Source organism: Coloeus monedula (assembly GCF_965178545.1).
Source record: "Coloeus monedula genome assembly, chromosome: 2".
NCBI lineage: Eukaryota > Metazoa > Chordata > Aves > Passeriformes > Corvidae > Coloeus > Coloeus monedula.
In genome coordinates this window covers 82,925,748-82,944,792 of record NC_138782.1, presented here as the reverse complement: position 1 = coordinate 82,944,792, position 19,045 = coordinate 82,925,748, and the positions used below count along the sequence as shown (strand labels likewise).

The window sequence follows — 19,045 nt, the reverse complement described above, 5'->3', positions numbered from 1 at the left end:
GATGTGCAGTTTGTCTGTGGACTGCACTTTGTAATCTAGAAAAAAAGCCTGCTGACTCAAACATACCACCTGTGCTCTGTAACCAGCCCAGCTGATCCTGGCCAGTCAGCTGTCCTAATGGTACTGATGAAGGTCCTATCCAGAGAGAAAGCAGAATCCGTACCCTTAAAGGTGGTGTTCTTCAGAAAACAATGGAAAAAAAATTACATTTGTATGCCAAAGAAAAAACAAAAGAATTTGCTCAAAAGCAGAGATTTTGTAAAAGGAAATGCTCATTCAGTTTCCTTACAGGAGCTGCACTGTCCAGACCTCCCCATGCAAGTTGCATTTATTTAATTCCTTACAGCTCACATGAGCACTGTCTTTGGTTGTCCATTGCACAGCAGGCACCACCAGCGTGGCCAGCCCCAAACGAGCATCCAGCACATTTGGGTGTATGGTGGACACGTATTTTCATGTATGAGAAATGGCATGTGTCATAAAGCAAACGGGAGCAGGGGTGTGGGTTGGAAATCAACCAGCACAGCACCTTCCTCCATGAGGTCTGTGCATGGAATTGCCTTCTGGAGGATGTGTCCTCCCCTTTACCCTTTGAAGAAGCAATAAAATAATCAGGTTTCTGGCTTTGTGTCCAGATTAGACAAAAAAAATACCAACAAAAGAGTGTTTTGTAGCCATCTTCTGATTCAGTCACTGCTGTGCCAGCATGCTTAGCTAAAGACAGACCAATATATCAAATTAAAAACTATGTAGGTGCCTGGGAATATTAATCTTGAATATTTATCAATTGCATGAGTGTTCTGGATGATGCGCAAGCCCACATAGCCCCTCAGGCCTCTCTTCCTTGATGAATTAGATTCATTGCTCATAGCTAAATGCACAACCACCTTTTCTGGTTTTTCTTCTTCTGGTACCATCTGGTTTCTTGTATATCCTGCCAGGCTGTTGGCATCAGATTCACTGTAGTTTCCATCCAGCATCATAGTTTTCGAGTGAGGTATTCCACATGAACATGAAAACTAGGGACATAAGCAAGAAATACAGCTGAATATTGGAAAAACATGTCAGCAACAGAAATTATGCCTTTCTATTAACAGACAGATGTAAACAGTGGAGTTCAAAATTTTGATTGAGATATTTTAAATTTCTCTTTGAACAAAAAAGTCACTTTTTTTTTCTTGTTTTCAAAAGGAAGAAACAGGGTTTATCTCCACTGCTTGGACGAGCAGCTTCAGAAAAGATTAGAACAATGCTTTAGCAGACATATAGTCTAAGCAAAAGATTTTCTTAGCTAGCTGTTGTTCAGGCTTACTGTCTTGAGGTTCCTTATTTTGCATTCTTTGCTTTTATAAATATTCATGGACAAGATGCAGTTTAATCTGTGGAAATGGCTTATCCAGTACATGTTATGGGAAGAAAAGGGCCAAGTTCTGGTTTCACAGATACACGTTTTCTTCATAAATCTGATTTTAAACCAAGCAGAGGACCAGCTAAAAGCATAATGTAAAATCCCAGCTCTGTTGGAGCTAACATCAAAACTTTCATTGGCTTCAGCAGCACTAGCATGCATCCCACAAAAAAATCCAATGAATACATATAGAATTTTGAATGGGAAATGCAGTCTTCTATCATTCAAAACCTTCAAAACCTTTTCCTGTCCCAGCAATATCGATTATGTATTTATGCACAATGAAAATGGACTCCAAAACCTCCTTTCTGTTAGGAGCTCCTGCCTCTGATTTCCCACAGACCAATTTCCTCACCTAGTAATACTTTGCACCCTCCACCAACTTTGTTGTGTGAGTTTTCCAAGAACTTGTTTTCAAGGATATGTTCAGCTAAAGCAAATGTCTATATCTGAATATACATATATGTGTGTGTGTGTGTGTGTGTGTGTGTAAAAATGTATATAACATCAATATGTAATATTCAGGATGCCATTGGAAGACACTACAGTCAAGGCTTTTCCTTCAAATTATTTAAACAACAGATCACATTGCTTATTGAAAACCTTAAAATCAACTTAAGGATTGTTTTCTATGTTCTTGACATAACCAAAAGATTTGGTATCAGCAGGTTATGTTCAGAAAAACATGACAAGTTAGTAGCCCACTTACTTTACTTTTTTTGAGCACTCCGTGAGTACAACTGAACACCAATTGGATTTTAAGACATATTTTATTCTAAGCACACACACTTAAAAAACCACACACCCCAAAACCAACATAACCAAACCAAAACAGAACAAAACCAGAGTGAAGCTCCCCAAAAAGGACTGTCATGATTTAATCCCAGCTGGCATCTAAGCATCATGCAGTCACTCACTCAACCCACCCTCTCCCCTGAACTCCGGAGGGTTGTGGAGAAGAATCAGAAGTAAAACTTGTAGATTGAGATAAGAACAGTTTAATAACTGAAATGTGTTCTGTGGAATATCCCTTTGGCTAGTTTGGGTCACCTGTTCTGGTCATGTTCCCTCCCAACTTTTTTTATTTGCCTCCTCACTGGCAGAGCATAAGACACAAAAACATCCTTGACACAGGACAAACACAACTTAGCAACAACATCAGTGTGTTACATTATCCTCACACTGAATTCAAAACACAGCACTGTACCAGCTACTGAAAAGACACTAATTCTATGCCAGCCAAAACCAGAATAATACCAAACAACAAAAAAACCACAGGGAAGAGTTACACATCAGGTTCTTTATCATGAACTGACAGGTCCAGGAGATGGTGGCTGACCGTGAGGGACAGCAGTTGCAATAACAAGCTAATTGCTGCAGGACTCAGCAGAGAAAGCAATTCTGCAGATTTACTGTCAGCCCCCAGGTCAAATTACAGTTCCCATGGCTTCATGCACACGATGACAGCCACCTCTATGGACAGGAGAGCCTGACAAGCTAGAAACCCACCTCCACAGATCCTAAAATTACGCTCATCCTCACATAGGCACGTACCCATGGAGGTGCACTACATAATTTCACCCTGCAGAAATTTTAGCCTATGTCTACAGCAATAATTCAAAGACTGCCAAAGAGCCTCTTTGGGCATAGGAATGCAGCTGACACTACATTTAGAGTGTCAGAAATGTCTCTGGCCTGAATTTTGTCCAGCCCAGCTGATGCCTTAGGATTTCAGCTTTTATATTTTTCATATCCTGTAATTCCTTAGTGTATAATTCTAAACTCCATGTAGCCTGTTAGCTACAGTTCTCCCATTTTGGTCAGACAAAACAATTTCTCTCTAAGTCTAAAACTCAAGGACACCTTACTGTCTCAGGCCCTGAGATATGTAAACAAAAGTGAGTTGGGGGGAAGCAAACCTGGGGTAAATGACTTCATTACCTGAAGCTGTAATTGGAGGATTAACCCCCAATATGCAAATGGACCAAACTTATAAAAGTGAAAACCTGTGACCTCTTGTTCATTTTGGGTGTAGCCCCTGTACACCCTGACTGCCCTAACGTACCTGAAAGCCCTTCAATAAATATAACTGCTTTTCACTCTCTTAATTTTGTCTAGCCTCTGTAGCCTTACGTAGTCCCAACAAGGCATCATAGCAAGCTCTGAAAAATTTCCAGGTATGGGCTGGGAATAAGCATAGGGCCACAGACCTTTTGACACAGGCATTTCACAGCAGCTCCTGTTACCTTGAGGAAGAGAAGGCTTCGTTTTAGACACTGCATCCCTTTGTCCCTGGCACACTGAATTTCTTAATGTAGACATAACACAGCTCTTCTCTGGGTAGCCTTACATGTTTGTTCTGGACTTTTTAGATCTTTCATAGGGGAGTAGCACTGGCTGACAAGATCTACATTTACTGTGAGAAATGTGTCTTCTGCTTCTTCAAGAGCTTCCTCCTCAAATAATGCTCTTTATTATCTCTGTTCCCATTTCCCTACTGAGGAATAATATCATCACACACTGAAGACTGGGTACAATATTTTCCCTGTTGTAGTAAAAAGGCATTTGCTGAATATAGAATTCAGTGTACAAAACTCAGTAAAGGGCAGATTTATGATATAAATAACAAATTACACCATCACTGGATGTGGGAAAACATTCCAGAAAACTTAGCAGAAAATTAACAAACCCTCTCAAGTTCATTTCATCCCTCTAGTAGAGTTAAAAACAAAGGAGAAGAGTTTTCATCTTTAAAAAAAACCATACAGGTTTATTCTAGGCAAGTCAAACCTAGCAAGGATGTTTCTTGTTATTTCCCATGACATGTCAAGACACTGTATTCTTTGGACTTGGGAAGCCTGAGCATGGCTGGCTAAAATGCCACAGATCACTGCTCACATGCAGCAAGTCAGACACACTGGAGTCACTGTGCTTGCATAGAGCATCTCTGCCTTGTGTTGCAGAGAATTGCTGGGCCCCAGGTGGGGACTAGGAAGGGCGTAGATAAATTAAGAATCTCAGGACCTGTTCAAGTAGCTTTCCAGAATCATAATGCTGTTGAGAAGGCCTTGAAGAGAGGCAAAATTTCATCACATAAGTCTGGTAAATTTATCCAGTTGTTTTTTTAAGTATATCTAATGATATTCTTTTACAGTATGTCAACTGGGAAAGGTGCTGGGATGTTATGTGGCTTGTGCTGCTCTTCAAGAAAGTCATAGGAAGAAGAGGAAGGGAAGAGAAGGACATGCAAAACCAAAAGAGTAGTTCAGAGAGGGAAATAGCATGCTTAAATTGTATCAAAGATGATGTCTGCATTGGCATTTCCAACAAGCTTGTACAAATTTCTCCAGGAGTCAAAGACAGTAGGTTACCAATATTACCAGTAGACTGATGTGGTGCGTTCCTACTGGGAAGAAAGAAACTGTAAAACATGGTGATGTCCTGGGTGCATGGGGACTGAAAAAATTTGGTCCCAAGCCTTAGTGTTAAAAAGGAGAGGGTGCTTTGTGTAATCACAAAGAAGAAGGGCTTATAGGTCTGTAAGATACTTCAGGCTGGAAAGGACTTCAGGGGATCTCTAGTCCTATGTCCTGCTCCCAGCAGGGCCAAGCTGCTCAGGACTGTCTCTGGTCAGGTCTTGAAACACTCTAGGGATGCAGGATAAGACCTTTCATGGTACATTAAAAAGTACAAGCATAAGCTTGGCTGAGCATTGTTTGTGCTTGATAATGGGTAACACCTCCACTATTACATCCATTAAATCCAGTTTCCAGAGTAAAGCTGCCTATAGAGAGAGGAAATTAATTTGCTCCAAATAACCCCTTTAGCTTACTAAACAGGAATCGTGGCAGCTGCAGGGAAGATTTTCTACTTTCCCGTCTTGCCATTCCCTTGCAGTTCCAGGCTGCACTCTTTTCCAGTTCAGATCACACTCTCCTTTCTGATGTTTCTATGAAGATCCATAAGATCGAATCCTGTTTTTCTGTGTTAGTAATTCAGCCTGAGGTGGAGCAGTCTAAACAGACCCAATTACACACATGGTTGTCAGTGTTTTCCCATTAACAGACAGTCAATATAAAGACCAGATCAGCTGTAAGGAAAAAAAAGGAATAAATGGATGAACAAAAGTTTTTCTCACCCTCTCCTGCAGTTTCCTCTCCTTCCGCTCTTGCACCGTTGTCAGGTAATTCACAGCCGCATATTCCAGCACCGAGAGGAACACAAACACAAAACTGACCCACAGGTAAATATCTACTGCTTTGATGTAGGAAACACGAGGCATGGAGGCATTCACCCCAGTGATGATCGTGGACATGGTCAGCACGGTGGTTATCCCTGAAAGGAACCAAGAGAAAGAAATGTTATTGACTGATACAGTCCATAAAGTTTTTTTGTTTTCAGAAAAGCAGAAATTACAGTCTACATGATGATCTAAAAGATGTTCAATATGAAATAAATGTGCATTAAGTACCTGTTCTGCCAGTGCAGAACTGCTCCCCTGCCTACATTTTTGTGCTCATGATGGGTTGAGTTTTGAGGAGTAATGGAGCAGTCAACATTTTGCATTTAACAAACAGCATTTAACTCCTTCCTTAACCTCGAGGGTTTAAACACAATGCTGTTAAAACACATTTTTAACACACCTAATCCTAAGGTCAGGTCTGCTAAGACCAGTGGAGACAAGGACTCCTGTTTCCTAGCTGTACCAATCTGTGTTACAGCTTCATTTTTAAGACCACAGCACTTTCTGTCCTGAGCTACAGAAAAGTGAGGAAGACAGCTTAGTGATGAATGACTTAAAGTGCAAGTTATACATTATATTAATCATCAGATAATACCACCATTTGCTTGCACAATATCTTTAACCATCAAAATGAACAGTTCCCTTTCCTGCCAAAACTTTGATGTTCAAAGTTTTCACACAGCCATGGCTTGTTGCAGCTGTTCTCACCCAAAGAGACTCTGGCAGGAACTGCTCGTCGGTCGATCCAGAAGGATACCCAGGACAACATGACCATGAGAGTGGCAGGGAAGTAGGTTTGGAGCAAGAAGAAAAAGATGTGTCGACGTAAAGTGAAATTTATATAGAGTCGATTGTACCAACCTTTGAGAGAGGAGGAAAGCCAGAATCAGTGAGAACAGCCTGGACAGTAGGCACAGAGACAAGATCTTTCTTTTGTTCTTTTATTTTTAAGACTAGTAAAACAAGAAACTGAACTTTCAAACAGACTCTGAAGACTACATTTCAGTGACATAATCTCTCACAAGCAGTTAATGCAGCATTAGGTTTAGCAATAGTAGGAAATCGGAAAAGGTCAATACCCGTGCTACTGTAGAAAGCCAGTCTTGATGTGGTGTGGAATTTTTGTATCAAAAACTGAGATAAAGAAATTTTTTCATCAGTTTTCAGAGATTCATTGCCATTTTTCCAATATAGCATCAGATCTTCATCAGTGTAAGCATCTTAGGAAAAGAAGAAATACAATGTTCAACAAAAGTTAATACATCCAGTCTTTGGCATGAAGTAATGGCACAAATAAGTTTGCCAACAGCAAGGGAGTTCAAAAGATCTTCTCATATAATGTACCATGACAACAACAAAAATCCAGGTCATCCTGATTCAAGAAAACAAATCCTCTTTTCGCTCATCATTGAAATGACAGCTAGAATGGCACTCCTCTGAACATCACAGACCAAAAATAGATAATAGCTCAGGAAATAATCATGGGTAAAACACCTTAATTTAGAGGAAGGAGGAAGCATGGACACTTCAAACTATCTTAGAATGATAAAAGCAAAGAGGACAGGTGAGAAGCAAGAGCCCAGAAATATGTTAAAACTGTAAAGAAAAACTTAGAGAATTTGTACACTAACAGGAACAGGGAATGAGAAGAGGGTTATCAAGATGGTCAGGGACTGGAGCACATGGCTTAAGACAAGAGGCTGGGGGAGCAGGGCTTGTTCTCTTGGGAGAAGAGCAGTCTGTGGTGGGGTCCTGTCATGCAGAAGGCGGCAGAAGCCTTTTCCCAGACACTTTGACAAAATGGCGAATGAAAGGACGAGAGGCAAGGGATGCAAGTCTCAGCAAAGGATTGTTCCCAATTAAGTAAAAGGAAACATTTTCAGGATCAGGGCTGTCAAATATTTGAGCAAGTTGCAGAGAAAAGTTGTGGATACAGCCCCAAGCAACCCATCATAAAGAGCTCCCTGCTCTTAGGAGAGTATTTGGGCAGCTGATCTCAAGGTCAATGAAAATTATCCTCTGATTCTGATTCTGGCTTTTTGCAGAGGAACATTCAGTTAACAGCTGGAAGGACCTCAAAACAACTGGATACTAGTCTTGCCATACAATGGAGAAAGTCTACAAAAACCCTTACTGTTCACATTACTTTCTCCACAGAAAAACTCCTTCCCAAAGAAGTTGAGCCCAGATCACAGTGTTTGCAGAATCAGGATTATGACATAGGACACTTTCCTTGCAAATTCCTGTCTTGCAGCATAAGGGCTAGATACACAATACTGCTGAGTCAATAGAAGGACTCCTAGTAACTGATGAACTATTTTTTCAGGCTCTAAAACAGACAGTATTCTGAAATGTGTCCAGTGGAATGTCTGTGCAGCCAGCCATGGAGCACATCTAGCTACAAACACAGATACAACATACAGCTTTCCAGCTCCAGAGAACATGTCTGAGAGTCCAGGGGGAAGCGGCTGAAGTCCATGTTGCACATTGCTGTCACTGTGACCCTAGAAATTGAAAACGAGAAAAGCTGGTTTCTATGAGGAGCAATCAAGCAAGAATGTTATTGCAGATAATTATTCTGCAGCTTTAAAGCCAGCAATCATGCACGACGTAAGCAAAAAATCCACAGGAAAATGCCTACCAATTCTCCAAGTTCAAACCAGAGGGATTATACACAGAAACTCCAAAGAAAAATATAATATCTAGCCAGGAATTAAAGTGCTGTCTTGGGCATTACTGTTATACTAATATCAGTACAGATATTTCCACTATGTTTAATATCCAACTATTTGCCTACCAGACTACAATGTAAAGTAACTTCACCATTTACATTTGAAGATTCCCTTATGTGCAGTTTGATTAAGGTTTCCTCATTTTCCCTATTGCTCAGTTCGCTCCATAGTCACCCCCAGAATGACCCAAGCCTGAGGAATATGACCACCCTTATTGCAAGCCACAAAATTCCTCCAGTACATACATGATTAAGGCAAAAGCAGTTTCTTACAGCACTCAATAAACCCTTTTAATCTGAGGGGTGTATTTCCGGGACAGGGGTTGTAAAATGGGTGCAGCTGGTTTTCAGCAAGTGAGATTTGCTTCTGTTAAGTTTGTGTCTTAGCTAAAGAGCTGCAGCAATCACAGCTCTGGTTTTTAAACTAGTCCAGTTGTGCACAACCTTACATAAGAAATTTTCCAGTGGATCAGTGAACTTTCTCTTGCAGACAGATTTGCAGTGGAGCTCTCGATTTAGGAGGGGCAAATCAGCTGTGACTCATCATTTCAGAGGACAACTTATGTTGGCTGTGAACATTTTCTGGATTCTTGCAGATGTCGATGAAGAACTTTTCCTCTGTTCCAGGGAGTGTGATCCAAATCCTACCCTGACCTACGCACTCATCACCTCTGAAAGGCACATGCTGTTCATTTTGACTATAAACCAGAGCAAAATTTTGCCATATTTGCAAAATTTAAAGAATGTTTTTGGGGATACACTCCAGAAGGTATCCTGCAAAAATGACCTCCCCTAACTGTGTGTAGCATTTAAGCATTGTATAACTCAGTCTCATTAAAATGTGTTATTTTCTTTCCTTGGCATCGCCTGTGGCACAACCTGTGGTCAATAACAGTTTGTTAGTCAGGGACAGCACAGAAACTTGCCTCATCAATATGATATTCCTCAATTAGAGTGCAGTGTCCAGGTGGCTTTTAATGCCCAAGGCACAAAACAGGAATGAAATGTTCCTCAGTCCAGTGTTAATCCCATGCAGACATCTCAAGATATCTGAGGGCATTTCCAGCGCCACAGGACACTCATGTTTTTTCAGCTGGATATTGTTCTGAGTGCTCTAAAGCATCACCAGGCTCAAATGCTATTGAGATTTTCTTTCTCCTTGGATTTTACGTATCAAATGATCAATTTGAGTCTTGTGCAATCAGCTGTTGCTTACTTACAGACTTGTCTCTTTTGGGTAACATTAAAAAGTCACATCACCTCCTCAACAGATCACAGAATCAAACTTTATAGACAACCTTTCCTAGTTTTTGAAAATCATTTTACCATAGCTGAAGTGAATAAGTTCCAGAAAGATCCTAGAACAGAAATCCTTGGCTACAAAACATTCAAAGGTCACTGTACACTTAGAGCATGCTTTCTGTCCTGAGGAAATATCCTTTTGTTTGGGCTCTTGAGCTTTTCTCCTCTGGCACTGTGTTTTTCTCTGCTTCTCTTTTTTCATTCATCTGAAGGAAATTAAATCTGCAGGGATGCTGATGTGAGCAGCCATAAAGGTAGCCTGGTTAGAAGGAAAAACTACTGAGCAAAAAACCTGTCTGCTGAAAAATATGGGCAGAGGTCTGCCAAGCCTACCAGCCTGGGAACAAGACAAATCCTTGAGAAGCACAGCCAGCCTCTTTGACATGCAGATAGGGTACCTAGAAACTGGAGACATCCTGAAATAACATCAATAACTGCCAAAAAAAGTGATTTTAAAGGCAATTGATTGTCAGAAAAGGTAGGAAATTACATTGAAAATAAAAAAGGGTCTGAGAGAGCAGAAAACCTCATTATCTATTGACCATCACAGGTGAAAACCAGAAATTACCAGCATCTACTGCCTGTTCAAAGTGGTGGCATCCTACACCCTCTTATCTCTCTGGATATAAGGAGGATATAATTTTTATCCAAAATGAAGCCTTCCTCTGAGAACTTCCCATACTACACATACTTTTCTGTTCCTTAGAAGGTTGAATTCAGTGCATGAACTTTCTACCATCTCTTGGACACCCACCAAGGACACCTGGCTGGCTCCACACCCTATGACTCAGAGCATCTCTGAAATGAGATTCTGCTGTCTCACTGGTCCCCTCTGAGCCCACTTTGGAGTCTGTTTCAGTTTTCCCTTCCATCTGTTGGATGATTTGTATCACTTGGTGGTATCTCTATGCACCCACACAAGCAACCTGTCCTAAGTGTACCTGAGGGTATATTGTGGACGAGTTGCTCCACCAATGCTAAGTAACCTGTAACAGTGTATAACCTGGTTAGTTAATGGCTGTTGCCACATAATTGATGGATGCTAAATTATTAACTGCTAATAGTAATTTGCAATAGCATGATACGTATATATAGTCACTTTATTAATCACAGGCATAGTTGCCAGTGGTGATTTTGTGGTAGTTTACTGGCTAGTGGTGATTTCTGTGGTATTTTTGATAATCTGTAATAAGGTAGAGAAGTTTAGAGGATTAAGTCTCCGTGTCCTTGTGTATTACAGAATCCTGCAAATCCACAGTCATGGTCTGGGTATACCTGCAGGATGGATAACTGTCCAGGTTATGACAGATATCCCTCAGGATTCTTCTGGCCAACAAATCTACTAGAAAACCAGGATGTCTTTAATACTGCCATTTCAGCTTCAATAAACTTAAACGCTTACATCAACAGGAAAGCACCACAACTACAAAAAAAAAAAAAAAAAAAAAATTCTAGACAAACAAGAAGGAAAATAGGATAATTATAGAGGTCACCATCTGGTACATCAGCAGCTTCCAGTTTAATCACACACTGACCCTGGGATGAACACTCCAGCTTGACTAAGCCCTGCACTGACTGCAAAGAGTTGGGGCCATGCTTCCCCCTGGCTTCCCCCAGCATGGTTTCTCAGAGTTTCCTGCAAAGCATTTTGCACTGGACATTGTGGAAACAGAGCACCAGCAGCAGGAGTAGCAGGATTGGCAGTAGCAATCCTGGTGATCACCAAAGTCAAGCCTAGAGCAAAACTGGCAGCAAAGCCCCAGGGGATGCTCAGGGGCAGCAGGGCTGCTCCCTCACCTCATGCTGTAGAGGACGTGCCCATCAGGGAACACTCGCAGCATGATGTTGTCTGTGGTGGTATCATGAATGAAGGATCTCTTGGAATGCACGAAGAAGACATCAGGGACCCAGATCTTCTTCACCAGCCTGCCGTCGAAGGTCCTGCTCTTGTTATTGGTGCTGGAAAATGAGAGACGCTCATCCTTCCAGTAGTGCCTTAAGTACAAGGTCATAGTGAAATCCTTCAAAAAAGGGAAGAGAACAAAGAAAAGGAAGAGAGGGGTCTGTCAGTGCTGGACTCTACAACTAGAACACATCAGAAAGAAAACTCACTCCCAGCAGATAGATGAAATCTCTCCACTCTCAGCTCCTGATTCTTTCCTAGGTCAATGCTCTCTGGGAATAGATTTTCCTGACAAAATAATTTCAGCCAAAACAAAGCATAACTAACTAACGAATTTATTACAGTACGCAGCAATGTTCAGTCCCAAATGGGATATAAATATGCCCCAACAGAAGCAATGCCCTGCAGAAATCATTCTTCAATTCTGGCAAAATTATCTTACAGAACTATGGTAGCAAAAATATGGTCAAGAGGAAAAAATTGAAAGTTAGCTTAATGCTCAGGCTAAACACTAAACAATTTATCCCCAAAAGGACTAAATTGTTGCAAACACCAACCAAGCGAGGGAACTGTGTTTCCTGCCATATAAGTGTGTAAATAAAGTTGCCTTTTAAGCTTGTTGATGGGGCAGGAACTTCAGTCACATAAACAAAAACATCTGTTTGTTGATCCCAACCTGGCAGCTCCTGCTTTTAGAGCTGAATCCACTCTCATGCTGAGAGATCAAATACACTTCTTTTCTTTAGATTCCCAATAAAGCAAGTGGTTGTGGGAGCTGCAGCCGCCAAGCCCAAGCAGGCAGCAACACAAGCCAGGGTCTCTCCCTAACCATGTGGCAACCACTTTCTCAAACCACAACTGATCAGTTTGGTGACAGTGACAATCAGTTACCCTGACTCTGCTTCAAAGGGCTGTTTCACCACTGCCTTGCATTGCCAGGAGGTTTTTCATTAATTTGTCAAAGAAGGCTTTAGTGCCAGTCCTCACCTTGCAGCCCTGCACAGTACAGAGCTGGCCAGACACCCACCTCTCTGACCATGGCAGAGACTGGCCCGGGGGACACTTCTGCTCACCCACCTGCAGGTCCCCAGACTGGTCCCAGGCTCCCTTCACTGCTCATCCCAGGGATGCTGCCAGCTCCTGTTTCCTACTGTACACTGGACACCTTCCCCTTACATATATAGTCCCAAAGAAACACTTTCAGCAACCACAGCCACTGACAGAGCTTAGGTTGCAACCTGGCTAGAAGAGTAAGCCTCAGGGGCCAGACATCAAACTCATCAGTTTGACTAGGGCTGGGAAAAAGGAAACCAAGGAAGAGGCACAGTTGCTGCTTTCTTAGGAGACAGGGCAAGTTATGGTAGAAGTCAAAAAAGGAGTAAAGAAGAGCCTGGCTATTCAGGGTTACCAGTTGCTTGGCCATGACATGAGATAGAGGGGCACGGGACTCCAGGAGAGGAGGACCATTCTCATGGTTTAACCCCAGCCAGCAACTCAGTACAACACCGACACTTGCTTACTCCTCCCTCCCCCCACCTCCAGCTGATGGGTTGGGGAATAGACTCAGAAGAAGCTGGATTGAGATAAAAACAGTTTAATAATTAAAATAAAGTAAATATTAATAAGAATAGTAATGAAAAGGAAGATAAAAAGAGAGAGAGGGGCAAAACTCCAGAAAAACAAATGATGCACAAGACAATTGCTGACAGATGTCCAGCCTGTCCCCCAGCAGCGATTGGCCCCTCCCAGCCAATCTCTCTCCCAGTTCATACTCTGGACATGACATTCTATAGTGGGGAATATCCCTTTGGCCAGTTCAGGTCAGCTCTCCTGGCCATGCTCCCTCACAGCTTCTTGTGCCCCTCCTCACTGGCAGAGCATGAGACACTGAAAAGTCCTGACTCAGAGTAAGCACTACTGAGCCACAACCAAAGCATCTGTGTGTTACCAACATGATTCTCATATTAAATCCAAAACACAGCACTGGACCTGCTACTAAGAAGAAAATTAGCTCTGTTCCGGCCAAAACCAGGACAGCTGTAAAATGCCTCTGGGCAGCTCCATCATCAGAGCACAGGGAAACAGGAACCATCAGCCAGGCACTCTCAGCATGGCTTACAGCTGCTGGAGAGGAAGGGAAAGAGACTGTCTAAAGGCACAACATGGGAAGGAGCCCACTGCTTTCCAGGTCACCCCTTTCCCCATCCTACCATACAGGAGCTTTTCATCTTTCACCTTCAGCCCCTTTCTCTCTCCAAACAGCCAACGCAGTGGCCTCTGCAATGGCCAGCTCTCCTCTCTCTCCAGTGGCCAACATAGTGCACCAAATGCTGCAAACACAGAGCCAAAGTGGCAGCTGACAACAGCTTCTAAGTATAAAATCCAACTTAAGGAGTCTTTTTCATGGCATGACTCAAAAGAGGCAGTGTGCTGATGGCTTGTTCCTTTCTGACCAGCACACACACTATTTAAAAGCAAGAAAAGGGGTTTACTTCAGCACTCACAAATAGGAAAGTCCCTTGGAAAACAAGGTTTTACAACAAACTGGGAGAACGATAGTACCTGCCAGAGGCACAGCCAATGAGTCTACACAAGTACCTCGACTTCGGCAGCACATTTCATGTTTGTTCCATGCTCCAGGCAGCCTCAAGAGCATGCCCCACCACTGCACACAGCACAGCCCATCCACATCAACCAGACAGGCACCAGTTTTAAACTCACACGCTTTAAACAGCCCCTGGCTGCTCTCATTGGCACGCACAGTCTTGCAGATACAGTGGGTTGTGGTTGGTGATGCTCTTCTTTGGGGCACCAGCTGCCTGCTCAAGCAGTGATAGGTAAGGACTGCCCAGCCAAGAATACCTGATTTGCAGGGCCACTTCAGAGCAGTTTGAAACAAGCCCTGCCTGCAATGGGAAGACAAAGAGGGCACCTTGTTGCAGGCACAGCCAGCCCTGGTCCCCTGGCCAGGCAGACAGCTTACTGCCCACTCTCCTCCCTGCAAACACACATGCTGGGACAGTCTGTTGGAAAAACATACCAACATAACTCAGACCGACCTGGGACAACATTCTTCTACCCCAAACACATGTCAGCAACTGCTCTAGAAAGTACTTGAGCTGGGAAAACAGGAACTATCAACAGCTAAGGGAGAGAACTGACCTCAAAGACTTCTGACGGGCAAGATTTTTGTTGAATCCTGACAGAAAGCACTGTGAGTTATTTACTTGTGCTAATTAGGCCTCTTTGCTGCTCTGACATTATCTTGATATACTGGAGCCCCAGTTCTCCTCCTGGCAGCCATTTCCTATACTGACAGCTCCCTCCCACACACCTCACTGCATGCATACCCCCAAACCCTTTCTTTCAATATCCAGGCATGCGAACTCCCTGGTTTTAATCACACAACACAGAATAGTTTGGGTTGGAAAGAACGTTTAAAGGTCATCTAAACCAAGCCCTCCAAAATGGGATGAAGATGTAACTGTAGCATAGTAAAAAACACTCAACCTAAAGCTCTTCCTCTATCTTTACGTTTTGTCTAGACCACAAAATGTGCACAAGAACAGGGAGGAAAAGGCACAAAGAGGGAGGAGCCAAGAAGCTTCCTCTTCTCCTCTGTGTTCCCCTTTCCACTTCTCTTTCAAGTGTTTTTATTACATTTCCTACAATTAAAAAAAAAAATCACCATGAAACAACCCAAAACCAAACAGTGAAATGTGTGTGAGCACTCATGTTATGTCATGAATGGTTCCCTAAGGAAGAAAACTCCTGCAGCAAGTGCAGCTTATGTGAATTTTACCATATAGCTTCAAACCTTCACATGCAGCTGCTTATATTTTAGTTGTGACAGATCTTTCATAGCATTGATTATTCTCCCATTCAAGGTCCCTTTTCCCTTCATGCTTTTTATCTTTATCTGGAGATACAGAGGTAAGACTTTGATCACCTGGTTTTATTAAGTCTTTGGCTCTGAATATCAGCCTCTTTGAATTTCAGAGGTGCTGCTAGTACTTTCATCTGACCAATGATTACAAGCCCACAGATTTCAAGTCAGAAGGTCTTTTTATGACTAGAAGTAATTGAGGCTTAGAAGAGGATTACATACCATGTCAACCTCAGAAATGCTGTCCAAGCTTTCAACTTGCACATCCACCCCAACAGGAATCGCAGGGCCTGAAAGAGAATGAGATTTAGATATGTAAATAAATGTTCTCTCACATCATCTGCATTTAATTAGCACTTCTAAGGTGACATGCAAACATTTCTGAGCTAATGTTGTACGTTTCTGTCAATGGTTCTTCATGAGGGGGCTGGGGAAAGAGTCAGTGAATAATCATGTAAGGGCCCTTTCGAAACATTGAATTATCTTCCCCTTGGCATATGCTGCAATGTTGACACTTTGCCAGTTAATCCAGAGCTTGGATGAAACATTTGCATATGTTTTTAAAAACTAAGCCATCCCACCTTAAATTTTAGGCCTTTTTGAACAAATTTAGCCCCAAGGACAGGGGACTCAGATGAAGAAATGGCAAGCAATGAGCTCTTCCTTGGAGGTTTCTCATTTTTACCAACAAGACAAGTCACATTAATCTCTCAAGAGCCCATCATCATTTTGATTCATGTTACTCACTGATGATATCACTAGTTTTCCACAATAGTTTTAAACTTAGCAGCCAGAGAGTTCACAAAGAGTAAATAAGCAGAAAACATCCCATAATGAATGCCCACTCCTCTATTACTAGAAGCCCTGTATCAAAACTTTGTTGTAGACTGCTGCTCATTAATGGCCAGGATCTGTTCAGACGACTCAAGATTCCTGTAGTGTGTTTTCATGCAGCTTTTCCCAAATTCTGGTGGTAGGCGCCTCCTGAGACATGCACACCAAGCACGACCCAGCGGGGCAGCTCAGCAGGAACTGCTGAGGAGCAGTGCAGGTGGATTCAGTGTTGCCTGGTGGTCTCAGTGTGTGGCAGTGGGTCTCACAGGACTCACACCAATGACCCTGCCCGGGTCGTGTCTCCAGCCTGGGCACTGTCAGTGAGTGTGACCATGCCAAAGGAAGCAGAAGCTCTGAAGACGTGTCTGGGACTTGACCAGCAGAAATTAATTTTCCAAGGACCATAGTAGCCTCCATGAAGATATGCAAAGACTTTTAGCAGCTAGATTTTGAACCTGCTTAGCAGTCAGATAATACGTAAGATGCACCACAGTCCCTTTGTGGACTCAGACCCATATTTGCAGTGCCACAAACAGCAGGGCCTGCTGCATGCACATATTTAGCTAGAGTAGCATCTTCCTCGAGACTATATTGAAGCTCTGAATACACCACAAGCCTAACCAGAGAGCAGAAATGCTGCTGAGAGAGCAGCACACTTTTGCAAGCTGATATCCATCCTGCTCCTGTACCTGCAGCAGCACGTACAGACTCCCACACATCTTCAGGGCTTTTGAACACAGCCTTATGTTTGCCTCTGCTGGGGGAGAAAGAAGCACCAACTCAGCCTCAGTAGGGAAAGGCTGATCCCCATGCCCTTGAGACAAGATATGACCAACCCCACAGCAGGTTTGCCAGGGCTTTGATAAGCCAGCCTCACCTGATTCCAGCAGAGCACACTGTCCCCTTCCCACGTGCCCAGCTCCAGCCTGTTATGCCCACAGTGTCTGTCAGCAGCTGTGCTGGGAACAGGTACCTCGAAGCAAGCCCTGTGGAGCAGGACCAGGCTCCTCAGAATGACCAATTCCAGTCTGAGTGACTGTTGCCCCCAGCAGTGAAGCTTTAACAGGGCTAACCCAGCACTCTGAGATGACTCCCAGATGCTTACAAGCACCTACATGACACATTCAGATGCACGGCTCTGCGCTACGTACTTTAAAAAAACTGCCAGCAAACATTTGCAACTGAGAGAAAGAATTTTTCTATGACATTTCTCTTGCTCAGTAAAACATGCTTTGTTTTATTGGGCTTTTTTTTTTAAACAAGATAGCAAAAAGCACTGTATCTGTGGTGACGAGACATTTTGATGTGCAGTACAATCAACAGAGAAACAACACAAGCCTGCTGATGGCAATATCCTGTTGGTAGCCAATTAGACTTGTTTTGCTCAGATACCTTGTGAAGTCATACATGGTAGTCAAGAAGAGCTTGAGCAATAATTCAAATACTTATCTATTTCCTTAATGCATTCAAGTACCTAATAGCTCTTCAGTGTGGTCATGCCAGTGACACTGATCTTGGGCCTGTGCTACAGCGAGGCTCGATGCTCAGAGAAGTCTCTTCAGAAAGGTTCCACAGCCCAGCACAATCCACTTCAGGGCAGGCCCAAGGCTGCCCTCAGCACTGCCCTGTCTGGCAGCAGAGAAAGCATGTGTGACTAACATTACCATTGCCACATCCAGCTGGGGACATCGCAGCCATACCCCCCGCAGACGTGCCGTGGCAGGCAGGGCACTAATGGAGGAGAATCGAGGTCTCTGCCAGGATGGCCTCACACTGCAATCAGGCTGTGCCAGACGAGGATGGCAGCAGCTGGCCGTGGTACTTCCCACCACATCTCCCTGGTGGGAGCTGAGGAACACATGGTGGGCTGCCCCCCACAGCTCCCAGACTGCAAGAGAGACTCTCTGTGTATGGATCCTTAATTTAGCCTTGATTCAGGAAATCAACACCCACCCATACTCTATTTACTGCTGCGATTTCTATGCTTCTCTGAACACTAATCACAGATTTAAAAATACCCAAAAAACAAACAACTAAAAACCAAACCCATAAACATAAGAACACTGCCAAGCTGGTATTTGTCCCGCCCTCCTATTCCTTCCCTATCTGCTCTTGAAGATAAAATACTATGTCCATGTTCTTTTCTTTGTTCATGTTCCTGCATCAAACACTCAATAACCAGAAGTTATCTCATTGCAAGGACAAAGCCTAAGGTTCAGTTTGGGGCTGACACAAAGCTTTGTTAACCCCAAAATAAAGGGTGTTCTTTGTTAAGGTGGATGGTCTGGAAAGCCCTTGAGAGAAGAGGTCCTAGGCTGGATTAGGTGTCTTTTCGGCAGCTGATCACAAATTTGGGGGGGATGATAAAATAGTGATTGTAATAGAGAGAGGGAGAAATTATTTGAACATTGGACTCAAATGTTTAGTACTTAATACAGAAATGTAAAGATGAGACTGCAAAACCAATTTATCAGCAGAAATATTTACTCTGTCTTTTTTTGGGCAAACTCCTACTACAATCAGCTGGAGTAATCACTACTTTTTCCTTCTCCCTGCTCCTCTTTCAGCACCTGGGGCTGAGGCAATGAGAGAGCACACAAATAGGATATGTTGAGACACCACGACCCTTTGGAGGAGGTTTAGACAAGAAGATGGACCGAGCAGGGAAGGGTGAGTGAAGGGCCAGTGGGGACAGCCTGTGAGGTAGTGACAGGAATCAAATGATCACCAAGTCCTGC

At 43.0% G+C, this 19,045-nt stretch overlaps 1 protein-coding gene across 1 annotated transcript in view; it reads right to left on the bottom strand.

Annotated features, from left to right (window-relative positions):
• Positions 1–710: 710 nt before the first annotated feature.
• Positions 711–19,045, bottom strand: part of LOC309570312 (gamma-aminobutyric acid receptor subunit rho-2) — a gene marked incomplete at both ends in the record, with an annotated part of 30,224 nt that continues 11,889 nt past the window's right edge. The window contains 7 exons of the mRNA XM_082277046.1: positions 711–1,019; positions 5,547–5,743; positions 6,360–6,512; positions 6,731–6,871; positions 8,073–8,155; positions 11,482–11,705; positions 15,696–15,763. Coding sequence (XP_082133172.1) covers positions 711–1,019; positions 5,547–5,743; positions 6,360–6,512; positions 6,731–6,871; positions 8,073–8,155; positions 11,482–11,705; positions 15,696–15,763 — 1,175 coding nt within the window. The remainder of the gene's footprint in view (positions 1,020–5,546; positions 5,744–6,359; positions 6,513–6,730; positions 6,872–8,072; positions 8,156–11,481; positions 11,706–15,695; positions 15,764–19,045) is intronic.